We start from the raw sequence: 19,470 nt of genomic DNA on the forward strand, positions 1-19,470 counted from the left end.
CTTAAAAAAAAGGAAGAAAGAAAAAGAATTAGAGTATTCCATCTGTATTTAAAAATCTTTAACTTAATTTAAATATAATTACTGAAAATTATTAACACAGTTGAATGCAGGTCAGTTGAGGAATAAAGAAAATGCACTGTTTTTTGCATGGTTTTTTGTAGATAGACCTATCAGTTCTTAAGCACCAAGATTCTAAAGGATCCATTTACTTTTAGGATGGTAGGTGCCTTATTCCTTTTACTATATTTTACTCTTTGGTCAATTTTTCTAGTTACGGTAGCTAACCTACTACAAACAAAAGCATTTCCAATACTACAGTAACAACAAGATTTCATTTTTATACTTCCTTCAAAAGGGAATAATTCAGGACTTGACTCAACTCTGTGGTGCTAATTTATTTTTCTTTGTTTCTTCTATCATTTTATAAATACCTAGAACATTAATATTAAAGTAAAAAAAGAAATGAGAAGTTTGAAATGACAATTATGGTTTATCCTTCTCTGTTTCAGATGATCACAGTCGTGTTAAGCTGCAAAATGCTGAAAATGATTATATAAATGCCAGTTTAGTTGATATAGAAGAGGCACAGAGGAGTTACATCTTAACACAGGCAAGTGATGTGATGTCAAGCAGATGCTTTGCAGTGCAGTTATTGTGGTTGGTCTGCTTTGAAACACAGCTAAAAGGATGTCTTTACTTCTTTTGGAAATGAAATGCCATTTCAGTTTTTTCTGTTATGTACTAAAATGTAGACATTTCAGTGTTTTGTAGGTTTGTATGTGAATATGAAATTAAAGTTATTTTTTAAAAAGGAAAAGTTTTTAACAAATGACTTATACCAGTTCTTTTAAGGCAAATTATCATCCTTTATATTGATACAAAATGTTTGTTAATGCTTTGTTAAGTTCTCTTCACATAATCTGTATCATAACCAGAGGCCCTTTGAAGGCCCTTCTCGACCCCCTTCTCTGGCATGTATTTTCAGAGAATATGAACATGCTTCAGTGATGTCTGGCCTTTGTTCAGAGTGAGGGTGGTAAGACCAGGTGCCCAGAATACTGGCTGGGAGGCCAGAAAGCATGAGGGTTCCTTGTGGCATTCTGACTGACTGCTTCTTGGCACGTTGGCCACATCCATATCCCAGCACTATTCTTTCATTCTTTGATAATAGAAATTATTTTGGTTTATCCACACCAGCTGCCCTTTATCAAATGACAGAGGCTTAATGAGCAGTGCTGTTATATCCCCCAGTTAATGATTTTGAAATTCAAAAGATAAGCTATATGTTCATAATATTTGAACTTTTTAAAAATTCGGATCAGAATAACCTGTTATTGAAAGAGACAACAGTTTCATATAGTAAAAAGATCTTCTATTAGACTATTTCTAATTGACAGGAAATGAAAAATAATTCATTTTACTTAAAGTAGCTGCTATATGTTAAAAAAAAAGAAAAAGAAACTATGTAAAAAAAAAAACTGGGAAGGAACATAAATTCACAGTTCAAAGAAAAATATAAAGGTATACAAAACCTTACAACCCTCTCAGGGTTGTAAGATCCAGCTCCACATCGGGCTCCATGCTGGGTGTGGAATCTGCTTGAGAGTCTCTCTCTTTCCCTCTCCAACTGCCCCTCCCCCCCCTTAAAATTTTTTTAAAAAATTAGACATTAAGCAAAACCCTGTTGTTATGAACTTTACATCATAGTAGGAAATAAAATTAATAACATCTAGCAGTTTTGTAACCTTATTCTGTACTTTATGTGTTTTGTATAATTTAAGGTTCAGGATAACTCTCTGGTAAACACTGTCATCCCCCTGGTTTAATGCACGAGGAATTAGCTAAAGACCAGAAGCATTAAACTTTACCAAGCCCATACAACAAGTGAGTTTAAGCCAGAATTTGAAGCCCCATTGGCTCCATGGGTCATGCTCTTAATCATTCAGCTCTACAACCATAAGATTGCTGTGTGACCTTGGACAAGCTACCTAACTCCCCAAGCCTATATATATATTTATATTATAGATGTATACCTATATTATCTGTGAAACAGTGCTTATAGTTCCTGGTACTATGGTAAGCCCTCCATGGATTATTCGTTGTGGCATTTGTTACTGCGTCTTAGTAGTAGTAATAGAAGTAATAATAATTCTCTCATAAAATACTGTAAATCCCATAATGATAAAGAAATTGCCTACCAGTTGTGTTTAAGTGTCCTGTCCCTATTGGACTGCTCTGTGTGTCCTGACAGAGCTCCATGCATTTAGAGCTGGAGGACTCAGAAGGCTGTCTTTAGCATTTTATTCTTTCCTGAATTTTTCCCCTATATTTTTCAGGTCTTCACTGGATATTTTTACCCAGATGACTCATTTACATTGCAGATTCTGTATTTTCTACATCTAACTCTTTTTTTTTTTTTTTTTTTTTTAAACCAAGCCAGCTCCCTTCCTGTTTTTCTCACCTGGGTTAAAGCTATGTTCATCATCTACTGAATCCTAATGCAGTTGCTTTTTGTTTCCTTGCTACCAGTCCCTCCCTTCCTAATCCATCTTTAGCAATGCCTTCAGAATTATTTTTGTAACATACAAATCTGATGATACCACTTTACTTCTTAAAAAGTTTGGTGACTAATTTCCTGTATTCAAGACCCTCCACACTCTATACAGTGTGATTTCCTACTGCATACTTACCTCTGCTTTGCCCTCATTGATTTCTTTGTCCCTCCCAAACGTACCCTGTACTTGCATGTGCCTTGTCTTATGGCTTGGAATGGGCCCGGTCTTGCTCCCTGTCCTTCTACAACGTCTTCCTGTATCAGTGCCCTCCTCATTTTTAAGCTGTGCTGTAGCATCCTTCCTGCTCCCGAAGATCTGATGGTTTACCTCTTACTTTTGTGGCACTTGATATGTTTCAGTTAGTAGGACAAGGACTTCTCCTTGCCTTCTTAGTAAACTCTTTGAAGGCTGAGAATATTTTACAGGACAGAGAAAACTAGAGATGCTGAATGTTTATAAACCTTAGCTGTTCTAATTGTCCTTTGTTGCTTTTTGTCACCTTTTTCCTCTGACTTTTTAAAAAAATATCAGTCCTTGCTATAAATCTCCATTTTGAAAAAAAAAATTTGTTAATGTTGCTTGTAGGTGGAAGAGCTGAGAGATACCCCCCCCCCCACCAACCACCTTAGAACCACTGACATAATGTATTTTGTGTTTCCGTATGTATACACGCTGAGTGACTTCTGGTGAATTAGTAGATCCATTTTTTCCGATGAAAGAAAAGGCATTCATTTTACTGGGGATTTTTTCACTTTTGTTGTAGAAGTAGATCAAGTAATAATATACATTAAGTGAGGAGAACAGTATCTTCAAACATTTGGTTGTCATTACTCAAGATTCTAAGTAGATTTCTGGCCTTTTTATAACTTAGAAGCTTAGAGTTTATTAATTTAAATATTAATAGAGCATCTGCTACAAACCAGGGAATACAGTTGCCCAAAAGATGCTTTCAGCCTCAAACCACGTGAATGACCTTGTTTGACATGGGAAGCTGAAATTCCAGGAGAGCTGGCCTCCAGCCCCTGAAACTGCCTCTCCCTCTGTCCTGTGAGGAAAATGCTTGCACTGACTTGCATTAGCTGCAGCAGAGCCTCATTCATTTTCACCTTTAAAATTAGTTATAATTTGACCATGGCCTTTTCATCTCCTGTTTGCCCTTTCTTCTGCCCTGTGCTCCAGCCAAGCAAAATGTGAAGATAACTGGATTTGATTTTTTTTTCCCCTGTGGCAGTACTGTAATACGAACCATTGCCCCTTTTAAGTCCTCTATTGAGGTTGCACATGCTGTGGTTTTTGTAGATTAACAGCTTCTTAGTGGTTCAGACACTTTGAAATTTCCGCTTTTTCTGGAAATCTTTTTCTAGTTAACTTGGGGTGGTTGGTTGGCCAATGATAGCACTGATTTCCTCTTTCGTAGGACTGCCATGATCCATGGCAGGCAGGGCCTCTCTTCCTGCTGTGGAAGCTGAAAGGGACAGAAATTTCCTTTGCAGCTAGAACGTGACCAGTCAGTTATTCCTGCCCATGATCTTGACTCTGGTTTGTTTAAAGGTTTTGCGTGATTGTAGCCACCTTGGCATTGGCGATGCCAGCACAGCAAGGTGATAGTAGTACCAGCGTCAGGAGCACTGTCCCAAGCTGACTCCTTTGAGCAGAATCTTGCCTTTACATTGGTTCACACTGAAGCCTGCCTTTCCAGCCCTCAACTCTGAAAGTCATCTGATAGCCTGAAAGGTTCCTTTTCTGCCTAAGTTAATAAAAGTCAGTTTTGATCATTTATAAGCAACTAGTACAGACTATTTTTTAACTCAAGTGGATTTAAAATGATTTACTTACTGTGATTCAATACATTGTTCTTAAACCAGAAGCATACTTGAAGGAATTTTTCCTTGAACCTTGTTCCATCTCCTTTCCCTTACCTCCTTTTTCTTCTCTGTTCTTACAGGGCCCACTTCCTAATACAGGTTGCCATTTCTGGCTCATGGTTTGGCAGCAAAAAACCAAAGCAGTTGTCATGCTAAACCGAGTTGTGGAGAAGGAATCGGTGAGTAATACTTAATATTTACAACTTAGTGTCCTGCCTGTACCATTAGCTTATAAATGTTTTCATACTTCTTTTGGGATATTCATTCATTTACTGGTTTTGGCCTTGAATTGCTAAAGGCTAGCGGTCAGGGTATTTCTGACCAGAAGTAGTACATCCTTTTCCTTTCTTGCCTTAAGTATTTAAGTAATAGTTATACACCACTACCTTCCAAGATGTAAATATAATGAAACAAATATTGACCAGTGGTGACATAGATCTTTGGAATCCCTAGGCTTTATTAGAATTTTTATAATTTATTATTATAAAAATCTTGAAAAGTTTAGAAAGGATTAAAGTGACAGGTTTTTGTTAACCTATATGAATTTTTATTGGCTCTTAGGTCATGAGACAGTAAGTTTGGGAATGTATAAATATATTAAACTTGAGGTACAGTCTAAACACAGTGCTAATTAGTTAAGTCTTGTAACTTGTAGCTTTAGATTCCTTTTCTGTCAAAGAAGCAAATTGGAAAGTATTGTCAGTAAGGTCTCTTCCAGCCTAAGATCTTCTTCAGATTCCTGATTCTTACTTTTTTCTAAATTCATATTTGGTGGCTTTTGATGGTGCTGCAAATTATTCTACTCTCTTTCTAATCCTGAGTGACATTCACATACCAGAATGTCCAGCAATATTGGCATAGTTATTTACATGGCTTCTTCATGGCTTCCAGTGTGACTTAAAAATTCAGTGATGATGACATTGTTTGAACAATTTGAGCAGCATTGCAAAGTAGATGATTTATAAGTTTCGTCTCTCTTCTTGGAGCATAATTAGTATATTAATAAGCTAAGACTGCCACTAGAAATTAGAAATCTTATTTATGGTGGTTGGACCTAGATGCTTAAAAAGATTCAGGTTTAATTATTTTGGGGAAGATTACTTCATGAGTGATACTGTTTTGTTTATGAAGAAGCCCATAATGTCTGATTATCTTTCTTTTTGCGGTGTTAGCAGCCATTGCTGGTCAGTGCTTACTTCCTTCATTAGTTACAGGTTACAAAAAATAGTGATATTCCAATTTTACCATTCCTTCTTAAATTTTTGTTGGAATACCTCTATAAAAAGAAACTTTCAGAGTGCCTGACTCTTGGTTTAGGCTTATGTCGTGATCTCAGGGTCGTGAGATCAAGCCCCACGTTGGGCTCCGCACTCAGCATGGAGTCTGCTTAAGTTTCTGCTTAAGTTTCCCTCTGCCTCCCCTCCCCTGTTTCTCTAATAAGTAAATCTTTAAAAAAGAAAAGAAAAACTTCCCTTCTAGTTAGTTGACCACTTTTATATAGGAAAAGGAGTTTACAAAATAGTTAATTCCCTAGTGTCTTCAACCGGTGACCAGTTAGGTTTTTTTGGTGTGGGGACAGGGGCAGGAGGGGATCAATTATTATGAACTCATAGATTTTTTTTTAAAGATTTTATTTATTTATTTGACAGAGAGACAGCAAGAGAGGGAACATAAGCAGGGGGAGTGGGAGATGGGGAGAAGGCTTCCCACTGAGCAGGGAGCCTGATGCGGGGCTCAATCCCAGGACCCTGGGATCATGACCTGAGCCGAAGGCAGACGCTTAATGACTGAGCCACCCAGACTCCCCTGAATTCATAGATTTAAACATCTTTGATGTACTTCACTCCATTGCAGTTATTATCCGTCTTAGTAGTTGAATTATTCCTCTGTTGGCTAGCAGGAATCTCTTCAAGTTGGGCTCTGAGTCAGAAATCTAAGAGATAAAACCAAAGAGTCTTTAATAATTTTCTTACTATCTGGAATGACTACTTAACCTCTTCTTCATAGAATCAGTCATTTCTCTAAGGAACCTTGGTTTCTTTTATTGGGCAGTGATATTTCAACAGGACAATAAAAATAGGGATGTTGGGACGCCTGAGTGGCTCAGTTGGTTAAGCGTCTGCCTTCGGCTCAGGTCATGATCTCAGGGTCCTGGGATTGAGTCTTGCGTTGGGCTCCTTCCTCAGTGGGGAGCCTGCTTCTCCCTCTGCCTGCCGCTCCCCCTGCTTGTGCGTGTTCTCTCTCTCTGACAAATACATCAGATCTTTAAAAAAAAAATTAGGGATATTTACTGATGCTGGGTTGATCATTGTTTTTAGAGCTTTTTGGTGAACAGAGCTAAGGAAGAAATGTGTTAGATAACACACTTCAAGGGTCATACTGATACTTCCAATTTAAATTTAGAACTGAGGGGGTTGGCTTAAGGCATTCTGCCTTATATCTGTTTCCTCCTTTTTCTATACCATGAATCCTGCTTTTCAAAGACACAATGAATAAAGAGTATCTTATAATGACTCATTTACTTTGCCCCATGTTACACACCAAAATGACTCATAATAAGAGTATCAACTCCATCACCAAAATAATTACTGAAAAAGTTTTAAATTTTTTATGTTTTTCCCATCTCTTTCTGTTTTTAAGTTGTACTTTACCTGCATTGTCAGAGTATATAACATAACCACAGTCTTTCTCATATCCCTTGTAAAACCTTAGTTCTACATGTAAATATATATTTAATTTACATTGTCGGTCTTATTGATGTCTCTCCAGCTGTTCTGTAGATATCTCATTCTGTAGTGCATCCTAAGGAAGGGACTCATGGGTATTAGTTCCTGATTTCTTACCTGTCGATGAGAGATTAATCTGCTGTCTTAATGCTTAAAAGTCACTTTGACAGGATATAAAATCTTGGCTCACATTTGCTTTTCTTTGAGCAACTTAAATACATTACTCCATTTCCCTTTGGCTTTAGAGATTACTGGGACAAAATCAATTGGACATCTGATTTTATTTCCTTTGCAAGTCATGTGTTCTTTTTATCTAGGTTACCCAACGACTTTTTTTTTCCTTCAAATCCCATTATTTTTACTAAAATATGTCTTAGTGTTGGTCATTCTGGGTCAGTTTTTCCAGATGCGTAGTATGCTCTTTCAATTTGTGATTTTTTAAAGAAGAATGTATTGATTATACTTGTTAATATTTACTGTTTGCTTGCTTTAGTGTTCTTTGGATACTATTCACGTTAGATTTTCTTTGCTTATTTTTATATTTGTCACTTTCTCTTAAATCCTCTTGTCACTCCATTTCTTTTATTATCTGCTGTGTTTATTCATGCCTCTGTTCCTTTTAGTTTAGTCTTCATTTCTGAAATGATGTGTTCTTTGATTCCTAATTTTTTTCTGTCTCCTATCACCTCATTTCTGAGTTGTTCTCATTCTCCTTTATGCTCTTTCACTTATTGTATCATATTTAAAATGTCTTCTAGCACCTTTGGAAGTATCAGCTCATAGTAATTATTTGTTTGGAGGTGTTGTTACTGTTTGTGATTTGTAGCTGTTTTTGATTTGGAAAAGAAATGACCATATTTTATAAGGATATTTTTGTAGTGTTCTTTTTCCTAATGAAGTGGCTCTTTATCTCACCTTGCCACAGTCTGTTGGTCTCATAATTTGGCTTTTGGGAAGATCCTTTTATTGTCACAAATAGGAATTCCATATTAGTAGTTCTACCAAAATGTACCAACTCTAGATAAAGATGGCTTTTCTTCTTTTTTTTAAAGATGTTGTTTATTAGAGATGTGCACATAAGCATGGGGAGGGGCATAGGGAGAGAGATAAGAAGGCTCCCTAGGCACAGTCCTATCATGTGATAGAGTAAATATACTTAATATTTCAGTATTTCCTATATTTTTTAAAAACCGAAAATCTGCTGAGTGGGGAGCCCAACACGGGGCTCGATCCCAGGACCGGGCTCGATCCCAGGACCAGGCTCATTCATGACCCAAGCCAAAGTCAGATGCTTTTTTTTTTCCTCCTGATTAAATTTTGTTAATTAACATATAATGTATTATTTGTTTCAGGGGTACAGGTCTGTGATTCATCAGTCTTACACAATTCACAGCACTCATCATAGCACATACCCTCCCCAATGTCCATCACCCAGCCACCCCCATCCCTCCCACCCCCCTCCACTCCAGCAACCCTCAAGTTTTTTTCCTGAGATTAAGAGTCTTTTATGGTTTGTCTCCATCTCTGGTTTCATCTTGTTTCATTTTTCCCTCCCTTCCCCTATGATCCTCTGTCTTGTTTCTCAAATTCCTCATATCAGTGAGATCATATGATGCTTGTCTTTCTCTGATTGATGAAGTCAAGATGCTTAACTGACTGAGCCACCCAGGCACCCCAAAGGGGGCTTATCTTCTGATTTGTTTCCCTGACTTAATTTTAGTAAGTGAATATACAATGTTACTTCTAGATAAATAGTATTTGGTAGCAGATTCATGGGTATTTGTAGAAAATACTTGTAAAATAAAGCCTTTTCAATACTGTTTGAAGAAAAGATTCTTACAAGAGGTTGATAATTTTAGAAATGTGAAGTGAATGCCAGTATGATGTTAAAATATAGGTTATCATGCTTTAGAAATGACAAATTCACTTTTATGAACATATCTGTTTATGGCTTTTTTTTTTACTATAAGTAATAGGAACATTTTACAAACCTTTTATAAAATGTCAATCTTACTAAAATACATTGAGCATCAAATATAGTGCAATTGTTCATAGATTTGGGTACTTGAAAAAAATATAGCATGTGTATGTGTGTGGTTTGTCTTCCTTTCCCAGCTTTTTAGGGTTTCATAATGTCTAGGAACTAATATCTACATATTCTTAAATTTAGGTTAAATGTGCACAGTACTGGCCAACAAAAGATGATCGAGAGATGCTGTTTAAAGAAACAGGATTCAGTGTGAAGTTCTTGTCAGAAGATGTGAAGTCATATTATACAGTACATCTACTGCAGTTAGAAAATATCAATGTAAGACTTTTCATGCCTAAAAGATTGGACTTTATATATTGCTGATTTTCAGAATTATTTTTTGTCATTAGATTTGAAGTTTGGGGCTGCATATACATTTCGATAGTATCGATAATAGTATGTAGTCATAAGCATGGTGTTTACTTTGTGTTTCCTAATGCGGTAGCTCTCTGAGGACTCTTGAGAAAACCTAGAAACTAAGGATTTTAAAGTTCAGGATTGAAGATAATTTATTAAGATTACTTGGGGATGAAGAGAGAGAGAGCTTTATAATCAGGCTAACCTGAATTCAAATCCCAGCTCTGTTGTTTAGTAGAAATATCCTTGGGACCTGTTCCTCAACGTCCCTCATCCTTTCCTCGTCTGGAAAGCAGAGATTGTGATAGCTCCCTTTCAGGGCTGTTGTGGAGATCAAATGAAGATGTGTGTGCAGAGCAGCTGATGTAGAATAGGTGCCCAGTCAACATGGCAGCACTTGGTACTGCTGAGAGTGGCAGGCCAGTCAAGAAAATAACTTACCGGAATGTTGTTAATTCAGATGATTCACCACAGAGAAATTTGTCCTTACTGAATTGGGGAAAATGGTGAAATAAATTTAGCATATGGTCCCAAGAACATTTGTTTGGATCTTTTCCAGAAATACAAGAATTGTTCCTTATTTCTTGGTTGAGATAAATGTACATGGTGGATTTGTGAACCTGCTATTTTCAACTTGGGGATCAAGACATTTCTCCCCTTTTCACCACCTACCTGTTTTACCTTCTTTGTGTTGTAATCAGGATAACTGAAAAATATGAAATGAGAGTGATTCTGGGATGCTCTTAGGAGCTAGGAAAACTATAAAATAGGAAAATATTTGTCTGCCAAAAAATGATTTCAGGAATGTATCTAGTCTGTATAGTGAGATACTGTTTTAGTTAACCATTAACTGAATGAAATTATTAACATGGGATCATTGACCCTAATAAGTTTTATAGAGAAGGGATATATAAAGTGCATACACACACACACTTTTAGATATGAAGAAATACATTTTAAGGTTGATCTCTTGAAACGCCTGTTTTTTGCTGCCTACTGTAAGCACAGGTGCATACTGTTGAGGGCCCAGGCCCAGCTTCGCATGACATCCGTAATTAAGTTTTTATGTGATCTCTTAGATTATCTGAGAGGTCTAAAGGTTGGGAATTACAAGACTTAGATTTATTTATAAATTTCCCTTATTTGTAGTTTCTTGAACCAACTGTTCGATTTACATATGTCTTAAGCTGCCCTGAGATACATCAACAGCTGTTTGGTACTAGATTGTGCAGTTCTTATTCCCAGAAACAGAACTGCTTTTCTATAAACTTCTCATGGTTCTTCGAATCATCTTCTCTTGATATTTATCCTAGGTACCTCATCTGCTTCTGGCCTAAAAACTGATTTGAATGGAGAAAGACATAGGTGTTTTTCCCTGTTTTCTGAAACCTATCCTATCTAATTAAGAGTTAATTATACCTTAATAATAAAATAAAATGCATTTTGTATTTTATCATTTTGCAAAGCACTTTTACATATAATTTGACCCACAGTCTTCCTATAATGTGATAAATATTCTTAATATTTCAATATTTCCTATATTTTTTAAAAACCGAAAATCCATTAAGGTTATAAGATTTTTCCTGTAAATAGATTACTCAGCTAATAAGTGACAGGCCAGAACTCAAATCCTGATCTCCTGACTTGGAATGACATGGGGCTAATAAATCTTTTGAAAAAAGTGCTAATTGTCCTAGTAAAGGAAGATTCTTGGTTCTAAAGCATCTTTCTGAGTTGAAGTATGTGAACTGGCCAACCACTGTTTCAGTTGCTAGCAACTGTGTGATTTCTTATTGGCCTGGGTTCAGAGTCCACCATAATTAATAGCAACAATATGTTTACATTCTACCTTACAATCCTTAGTAAGAACTAGGAATGTTAGAAGAACAAAGTAGCATTTCAGCATGAGAAGCAGAATTGTATTTGGTTAAGTATTTACAGTCTGGATCCAGATTGCCTGAGTTTAAATCCCAACTGTATGCCTCCTGGTTGTGTGACTGGTCCCACTATTTACACTCTGTGCCTCAGTTACTCATCTACAGAATGAAGATTAAGGACACATGTACTTCCGAGGGTTGCTGTAAGGATCAAGTGAATTAATGCTGTAACAGGCCTAAGACTCCATGTAGGATTCCCAGTTAGTAGCTTTAGTTGTGTGCATCTGTTTCCTTTGTCATATCAATGAATTGGGAAGGACTGCAGAAAGAACAAGTTGAGGGAGAAAGAAATACCAAAAGAGTGAGAAAGGTGATGCTGCAGGTAAGGAGTGGTCACCAACCTCACCCTGAGCCGCAGAGAACCAGTTTGCTGCTAAAGGAGTCTGACTTGTCTGTAGTAAGAGGTCTGGGGCCCAAGCTGTGGTCTGTGTGGGCCCTGCTCTTTTACAGACCTCTGGTCTAAGGGAGCAGTAAAGCTGCACACCAGCTGCCCTTTCCAGTGTCTTCAGTAGAGCTAAGAGTTTGAACTTTTGCCCCTGAATGAAGAAATTCCATCTCTGCTTTTAAAGCAGCCCCGTGGCTTAAGCTAAGGGGAAGGTTTTGTAGGGCTTTTAAAACATAAAGTCATCTAGAGTGCTTGTCTTTCAGGATTTTCTTTTTAGTTGCCCTTCACTATTTTCCATAATATTGTTGGCCAGCTTTATGTTTATCAAGTTCCAGGAATACTATTGTAATGCTGGCTGCCTTCTGTTTCTCTGTCCCTGTAGATTTGCCCAAAACAGGATGAGTGCCTAATTATTATCATGCTCAGCTGGGATTTGATTCAAAATAGTTTAAACAGTTTATCCTACCTGGAGTGTCATCCTCTCTTCTCTGCCTGATTATATCCTGCACATCCTTCAGGACCACCTTGTGACCCATTTCTTACTTTGGTCTTTCTTAATTCATCTATGACGCATTCATTCCTAATAGCTGTAATCTTACACTTCTCTCCATAATTTAAATTTTCCATTTTACTGGCTTATTTAGTACTTGTGTATGTATGTACTTTGACTCCCATAACAAGGTTTTCAGCTCCCCATGGGTAGAGTCCTTACCTGTTACCTTTGTGCTTCCTTCTGCCATTGTACCGAGTGAGTGGTTATTCTAAAATACAGGCGTAGGGGTGCCTGGGTGGCTCAGTCGTTAAGTGTCTGTCTTCTGCTCAGGTCATGATCCCAGAGTCCTGGGGTCAAGCCCGGGATCAAGCCCCGCATCGGGCTCCCTGCTTGGCGGGAAGCCTGCTTCTCCCTCTCCCACTCCCCCTGCTTGTGTTCCCTCTCTCGCTGTGTCTCTCTCTGTCAAATAAATAAATAAAAATCTTAAAAAAAAGAAATTAATTAAAATAAAATACAGGCATAATCCTTCCACCTTGCTCTAAAAAATCTTTCTGTTGCTTATGCAGAAGTCCAAGACCCAGCCCGGACTGGTCCTTCCTTCTTGTCTAGGTACTCGGTTTGTTCTTGCTAACAGTCCTACACTTCTCAAATAGGTTGATTCTTGGAGGCCCACACCTCTGTATTGCTTTCTCTCTGCTTAGAATGCAAGCCCCATGCCTACCTGTTCTGTCACTCTCCTCTCCTGATCTGGTGAGGTCTGTTCATCTTTCAAAATGAATTACAGTAACTAAATATTTAACACAGACCATATAATGATCCTGGCAGAAATTGAGGAGGGACTGAACTAAGGCACTTTACAGATCTCATATAAGTTTGTATTTAGGAGATAGGCTTCACAAACTTTGCTACTTCTTTGTGTAGAGGAAATACTAAGTTGAAGCAGTTGAAAATGTGAAGAAGTTTACAATTGATTGGAGCTTACTAGGGGCTACAATAGAGTCAGTATATAATTGTTTCCGAAAAGGTATCTGTAAGTATTTACCATATGCAGGCATGGGTTAGGCACTTTACATTCACTGTTTCATTTATTCCTCACAATAGCCTTATAAGGTAAGTACTGTTTTTAACCATTTACAGATAATAAAATTGGGCTTATGATGAAAGTCTTGGAAATACAATCTTGGTACTTCTGTAAATGCCCAAAGTGTGAAAATAATTGGGCCTAGGACCAAAGAGCTGCATAGATTTCTTTGTAATAATTAGAAAATTTATAATCTTATCTGTCTGTATAAAATAAGTTAACTTGATTTTGAATGGCTTTAGGTGGCATGCACTTAAATTGCCATAAGCCTGACTGTTGCCCATGGTCTTATACCTACTCAGTTCCTAGCTTATCTTCCTGGCCTCCATATATAATGAATTAGATATCCTTATTCAAGGGCAGAATTCTCCTTCAAAATATGTAAATAAGATTTTGCCTTAAAAAGAAGAGTGAACCACTGACATCTTGTGCAGAGTGTGGTATACATAATGCAGTGTTTTACAAAGAAGATTTGTCAGGGACAGCCATGTAATTGCAGATGCAACCGGTGTGCATGAGGTGAGAGGGGTTGGAGAGGCCAACTGGGCATCACAGGAGGACTGATGTGACTTGATGACCTGGAAGAAGGAGAGGGGGCTTCCACCAGTTTTGAAATAAGAAGTTTGTCAAAAATTGTAAAGTCTACACGTAGAGCTTGTTTGGAATAAAGATGAATTTTGTTTTAGCTCTCCAGCCTTTGGCAATCCTTTTTTCCCTCATGTTTTTTCCTCACAAAAAAGAGGGAGAAGAGGCCCAGTCAAGCATATAAACATTTCTTTTCTATCTCAGTCTGAAACATACAGATCTTATTGCTTCATGAAGTGGTCCGTTGGGAATTGTATGATTTTTTTTTTTTTTTTTTGGTGAGCTGTGATTTTGAATCTTGTTTCAGTAGGGACACATTAATAAAAGTTCTTAAGTTCTTTAGTCTGGTCCTGTTAGGGGAAGAAAAAGACTGATTCTCAAAAATCTATTAGTGGGGAAGACTGCATTATACAAACAGTCGTGAACATTTCTGGGAACTGGCTTTGAGTATCCCAGACAGCGTGACCTGAATTTGAAAAAAATCAAGAGACTTCTAGTCTTGAGCCAAAATCATACAAGCGAAAAAAAAGCAAGCAGTTGCTCAGGATTGTGGGTTAACTCTAGGTTTTAAGCCAGGAGGTGATGCAGTAAATGGGCATAAGTGAGTATACAACCTTATGGGAAGACTGGGCCAGGCCCTGCAGAGCACAGCTTGCAGGTGAGCTGGGTTCTGGCACCACCCCTCCCAGACCTGGGAGCTCCAGCAGGTCCACACAGGACCTGGTTTAGGCTCACATGACAAAGCCTGGCCCTGCTATGCGAGGTCAGCACTGCATGGTGGCAGATGACCACAGCACAGCGGTTGTCAGGGTTGGGAAAAGGGTAAACACTCCCACTGGAATCTTAGACCCTATTTAAAGGAAGGTGTGACTCCATGCCCCTGGGCTACGGCAGGAACAGCCACTTTAGCCCATTCCTGTGCTGGTATTGTGTTGTTACCTGTTCATTTATGGTTTTGTAAGAAGAAACTAAAGTTTAGCCTTCTTAATTTGGAATGTTTTCAATGCCTTTTTTTAATACAGTAAATTTAACCCCCCCCTTTTTTTACATACAGTAAGCTACAATTTTGAAAGGAAATGTTTTGAAATTTAGGAATCCCAGTGATCATTTCAATTAGTAATAGATTTATATTTTCTAGTACCTTCAGTATATTGAGAACCTATGGATCAGAGTGTATTTGGAATTATGAAAGCAAATTTTAAGAAAATTAGTCACTAAAAGTAGGTAATTTGAAATTTTTTAAAAGAATTTCTGCACTGTATTTTATCAGTGTTATACCTCATATAACAAGTCTGGGACTTAGGAGTCTTAATTTTTGCTGAAAAAGGGGGAAAATTTATTTTTAAAAAAAGAAAGTTAATTTTGAAAACTTGTACCAAAAGGATGCTGTAATAATAATTTTTAGCTTTTAACCATTAAAATTATCATGGTGTTTTTTTTCCTAATGTTGCTTGTATGGCTTCTCCCTCCAGAAACATCCTACAATGAAACTGAGAAATTGTGCAGAGATATGTTAGAGGGTTACTGCTTTGGTTTACAAAAATGAGGACTAGAAGGCACCAAAGTGCTTCTTGGGGCAAAAGGCAGCTGGCAAAAGCTTAGAAACATTTTCATAATGAGTTAGTCAGAAATAAAGCTCATCAGGAATATCCAGGAAGTGACAGTGAATGCCAGGCAGGCTTTAAGAGACAGGAAGCATTTAGCATATTGGTAAACCATTTTAGCACATCAGCAAAGTCATATAAACATTTTTAGGATTGGAAATTATTACCACGGGGAAAAGCAGCAATTAGAAGAGCAATTTCAATTAAAAATGTAAAGATTGTGTTTTTAAATTAATTCTTGAGTTGCTCCTCTGAGCCTGTGTAACAGAATCTACAAGATAACTCATCTGATGAGAAAAATTATATCTAAAAATGTTGGGCGTTCTTAAAAAGGAAACCATTAAAAAATGTAAAATTATACTGGTAGGATTTTTTTTTTAATAGGAAAAAAAGGGCACCTGGGTGGCTCAGTTGTTCAGCGTCTGCCTTCGGCTCAGGTCGTGGTCCCAGGGTCCTGGGATGGAGGCCCGTATGGAACTCCCTGCTCAGCGGGGGGCCTGCTTCTCCCTCTCCCACTCCCCCTGCTTGTGTTCCGTCTCTCTGACAAAAAATAAAAAAAATATTTTAAAAATAAATAGGAAAAACAAAAGGAACACTCATCATGATGTATGAATTAAAATATTGGCAACATGTATGGTGTAGGTCGGTGGTTAAGGGCCCAGACTGCTGCTTCAAATTCAGGCTCTGCTATTGTCTCAAAGTGTCACCTAGGGTAAATTACTTAACCTCTGGCCTCTGTTATCTCATCTGGAAAAGGAGTTTTATTAGGATTGTTGTATGGGTTGAGTTAATACATAAAAAACTTAGGACATGCCTGCAAAATAATGTTTTAGAAATGTTAGCTATTATTAAATAAATTCCAAATTCTCCTGAAGAACTCCAAACTTGTGTGAGTGATTATCAAAAACCAAATAAAAAATCATGGTACAGAAGTCCATAAGGATTAAAAGCATTAACACAAAACACATATTCTTTCTGAAGTAGGGTTTTCAAAGAAAAGAAATTAGAACTAACTTTTCCCTTGATTTTCACTTTTTAGAGTGGTGAAACCAGAACAATATCTCACTTTCATTATACTACCTGGCCAGATTTTGGAGTCCCTGAATCACCAGCTTCATTTCTCAATTTCTTATTTAAAGTGAGAGAGTCTGGTTCCTTGAATCCTGAACACGGGCCTGCAGTGATCCACTGTAGTGCAGGCATTGGGCGGTCAGGCACCTTTTCTCTAGTAGATACCTGTCTTGTTCTGGTAAGTGCTTCTTATGATCTAATTTTAGTCTTGTTTAATTTTTTATTGTTTTCCCCTGGCAGAAGTAAGCTCTAATGTCAGTATCCCAGAACTGTGATTTTCAAACTTCTGCCTTCTTCAGAAAAACCTAAAAAATTTCACTTATACCCTTTTAACTGCCTCTTATTTGTGAGTGGTGGGGCTCTGTCCAAGATGATTCTAGACATCTCCAAGAAGACTTTTTTTCCCCCCTCGTAGCTTTATTTTACAGAAATAATAGGTCTTCCCCCTTCCTTGTTTTTCAGATATAAATTGATATATAATATTGAATTCCTTCCAACTCAAACCAGCACTACATTTCTCTTGCCCTTAGTTTCCTTATTTACAAACTAAGGATAATGATACTATGTTCCTCACAAGAATTAAGTGAATTAATACATTTAGAACACTTAGAAGAGTCTCTGGTATTTTCTAAGCACTCAGTAAATGTTAGTATTATTATTCCCTTGAAATTCCAATCTCTGCCCCCAAGGGCTGTATTCTTTCTTCACCAACCCATTCCCAGCCCCAGCCTGGATACAGGCCTGTGCCTTTTCTTTTTAGAATGTCCATTTTTCCTTAGTTGGGGCATAGGGCATCTCTAGAGTATAGGAATGGTCGAGTCTTAATATACCTACTGTATTACTTTACTACTCTGCCTGTAAGTAATAAACTTCAGTCAAAAACTGGATTGTTACAGGGCACCTGGATGGCTTAGTCAGTAGAGCATGCAACTCTTGATCTTGGAGTCATGAGTTGAAGCCCCATGTCAGGCATAGAGCATACTTAATTTAAAATTAAAATTAAAATTAAAAGAAAACTGGGTTGGGGCACCTGAATGGCTCAGTCAGTTAGGCATCTGACTCTTGGTTTTGGCTCAGGTCATGATCTTGGTCGTGCGCTCAGTGCAGAGTCTGCTTGAGATTCTCTCCCTCTCTTTCTGCCCCTTCTGCCCTACACTCACACTTTCTCTCTCTCTCTCTCTCTCTCAAATAAATAAAATCTTAAAACCGATTGTTACATTAAAGTGAACTTTGACATGTTTAAAAAAAATTCTATTCACTTAATGGTGAATGACTGTTAAAAACTGGGTTGTGTGTTTGTGCCTATTCCCTGCCAGACATAACTTCCACTTTTTTCTTTTTCAGTTGGGGTGAGGGTTGTGCTGGTTATAATATGAGATCGATAGTCTGGAGCTGGTGCAGTGACTTAACAGTGTCATTGTGAATCTAAGCTCTTACTGTTTTTCTTCTCCACCATCTTTAGATGGCTGCTGGGCACAGACATGAAGGCAGAAGGGCACTGGGCAAAAAAGATTTACTTCTGTTAAGACCTTTTAAAAAAAAGCAGAACACTAATCTCAGTGGATTTATCTTTATATTAAGCCAGAACTGGTCATAAATTCTTCCTTAGACAAATACTGGCCAAAGTAAATAAGATTATTACGATTGGTTTGGAATCAGTTGCATATCAGCTAAAGGCCTCCATCTACTGCTTGAGCAGTTGAGGTGTGCGGAAGGTGGTGGATTGGGGTAGCTGTTTTGTACAGAAAGAGTTACAGCAGTGGTAACTTCTGGTTCTTGGGGGAGACGCTGCACATTGCACAGTGCTGAGCAGCCAGCTATCCTGTATTGCTTCTCTTTCCTGGACTCTTAACAATAAAAGGCTTGAATAATTTTTACCTTTCTTGCAGATGGAAAAAGGAGATGATATTAACATTAAACAACTGTTACTGAATATGAGGAAATATCGAATGGGACTTATTCAGACACCAGATCAACTCAGATTTTCATATATGACTATAATAGAAGGAGGAAAATTTATAAAGGGAGATTCAAATATACAGGTAAACTTTTTTAGGGAAATAATACCTGTGTATTATATATGATTAGCATCAAATAACTGCTGCACTCCATTGAAGCACTTGTTTTCTCCCTTCCTTCCAAAAAGCATATTTACATTCATGTGGAGAACCCAGCTGGCCATCTTAAAATTGTAACGTTTAAGCTCACATCCTCATATATACCTCAGCCTCATGTTAAATCTTGCCTGTTACTCAAAAGCCCTAATGGGAACAAGATTTTATTAAAGAAAGTGGAATTTTCATATAAGGAGGTTAGTTTAAGCATTTAAGCATTAAAATAAACCAAAGAATTTTGGTAATTTTAGCACATTAAAAACTTGACCTGCAATTATAGAATAATTAGTTTATGTAATAGATGCTTAATTTTGTTAACAGTGAGCAACTCCAGTACTTACGGCAGACATATGAAATTCCAGTAGAAGGTTCTGTTTCTCTGATTTCTGGCTATGCTCTCATGAAGACATTTTTGTTCCACATTTGCAAAAACTAAGTTCAAAGACTGATTATCAGAAATCTGTGTTATGTACTAACAGACCCCTATTTCTTGTCTGATCTGGTCACATAGTATTGGACATAAAGTGGATCAAAACTCTTTATATTTCTCTTATGAACACATATACTGGTTCCTTAATTTCTGTGATTACGAGGCAAGTCAGAAATACCCTGAATAAGCCTTTTATAACTCAGACCATCGGTGATAATGGAATTAAATATAAGTTACA

The 19,470-nt window shown here is 37.4% G+C and overlaps 1 protein-coding gene across 6 annotated transcripts in view; it reads left to right on the forward strand.

Moving 5' to 3' along the window:
- The window catches only part of PTPN2 (protein tyrosine phosphatase non-receptor type 2), an 88,646-nt gene that overhangs the window by 46,092 nt on the left and 23,084 nt on the right, over positions 1-19,470 (forward strand). For all 6 annotated transcript variants that reach the window (XM_027575338.1, XM_027575344.1, XM_027575342.1 and 3 more), the window contains 5 exons: positions 510-610; positions 4,501-4,599; positions 9,317-9,454; positions 16,657-16,866; positions 18,578-18,730. In XM_027575338.1, coding sequence (XP_027431139.1) covers positions 510-610; positions 4,501-4,599; positions 9,317-9,454; positions 16,657-16,866; positions 18,578-18,730 — 701 coding nt within the window. The remainder of the gene's footprint in view (positions 1-509; positions 611-4,500; positions 4,600-9,316; positions 9,455-16,656; positions 16,867-18,577; positions 18,731-19,470) is intronic.

Source organism: Zalophus californianus, chromosome 14 (genome assembly GCF_009762305.2).
Source record: "Zalophus californianus isolate mZalCal1 chromosome 14, mZalCal1.pri.v2, whole genome shotgun sequence".
NCBI lineage: Eukaryota > Metazoa > Chordata > Mammalia > Carnivora > Otariidae > Zalophus > Zalophus californianus.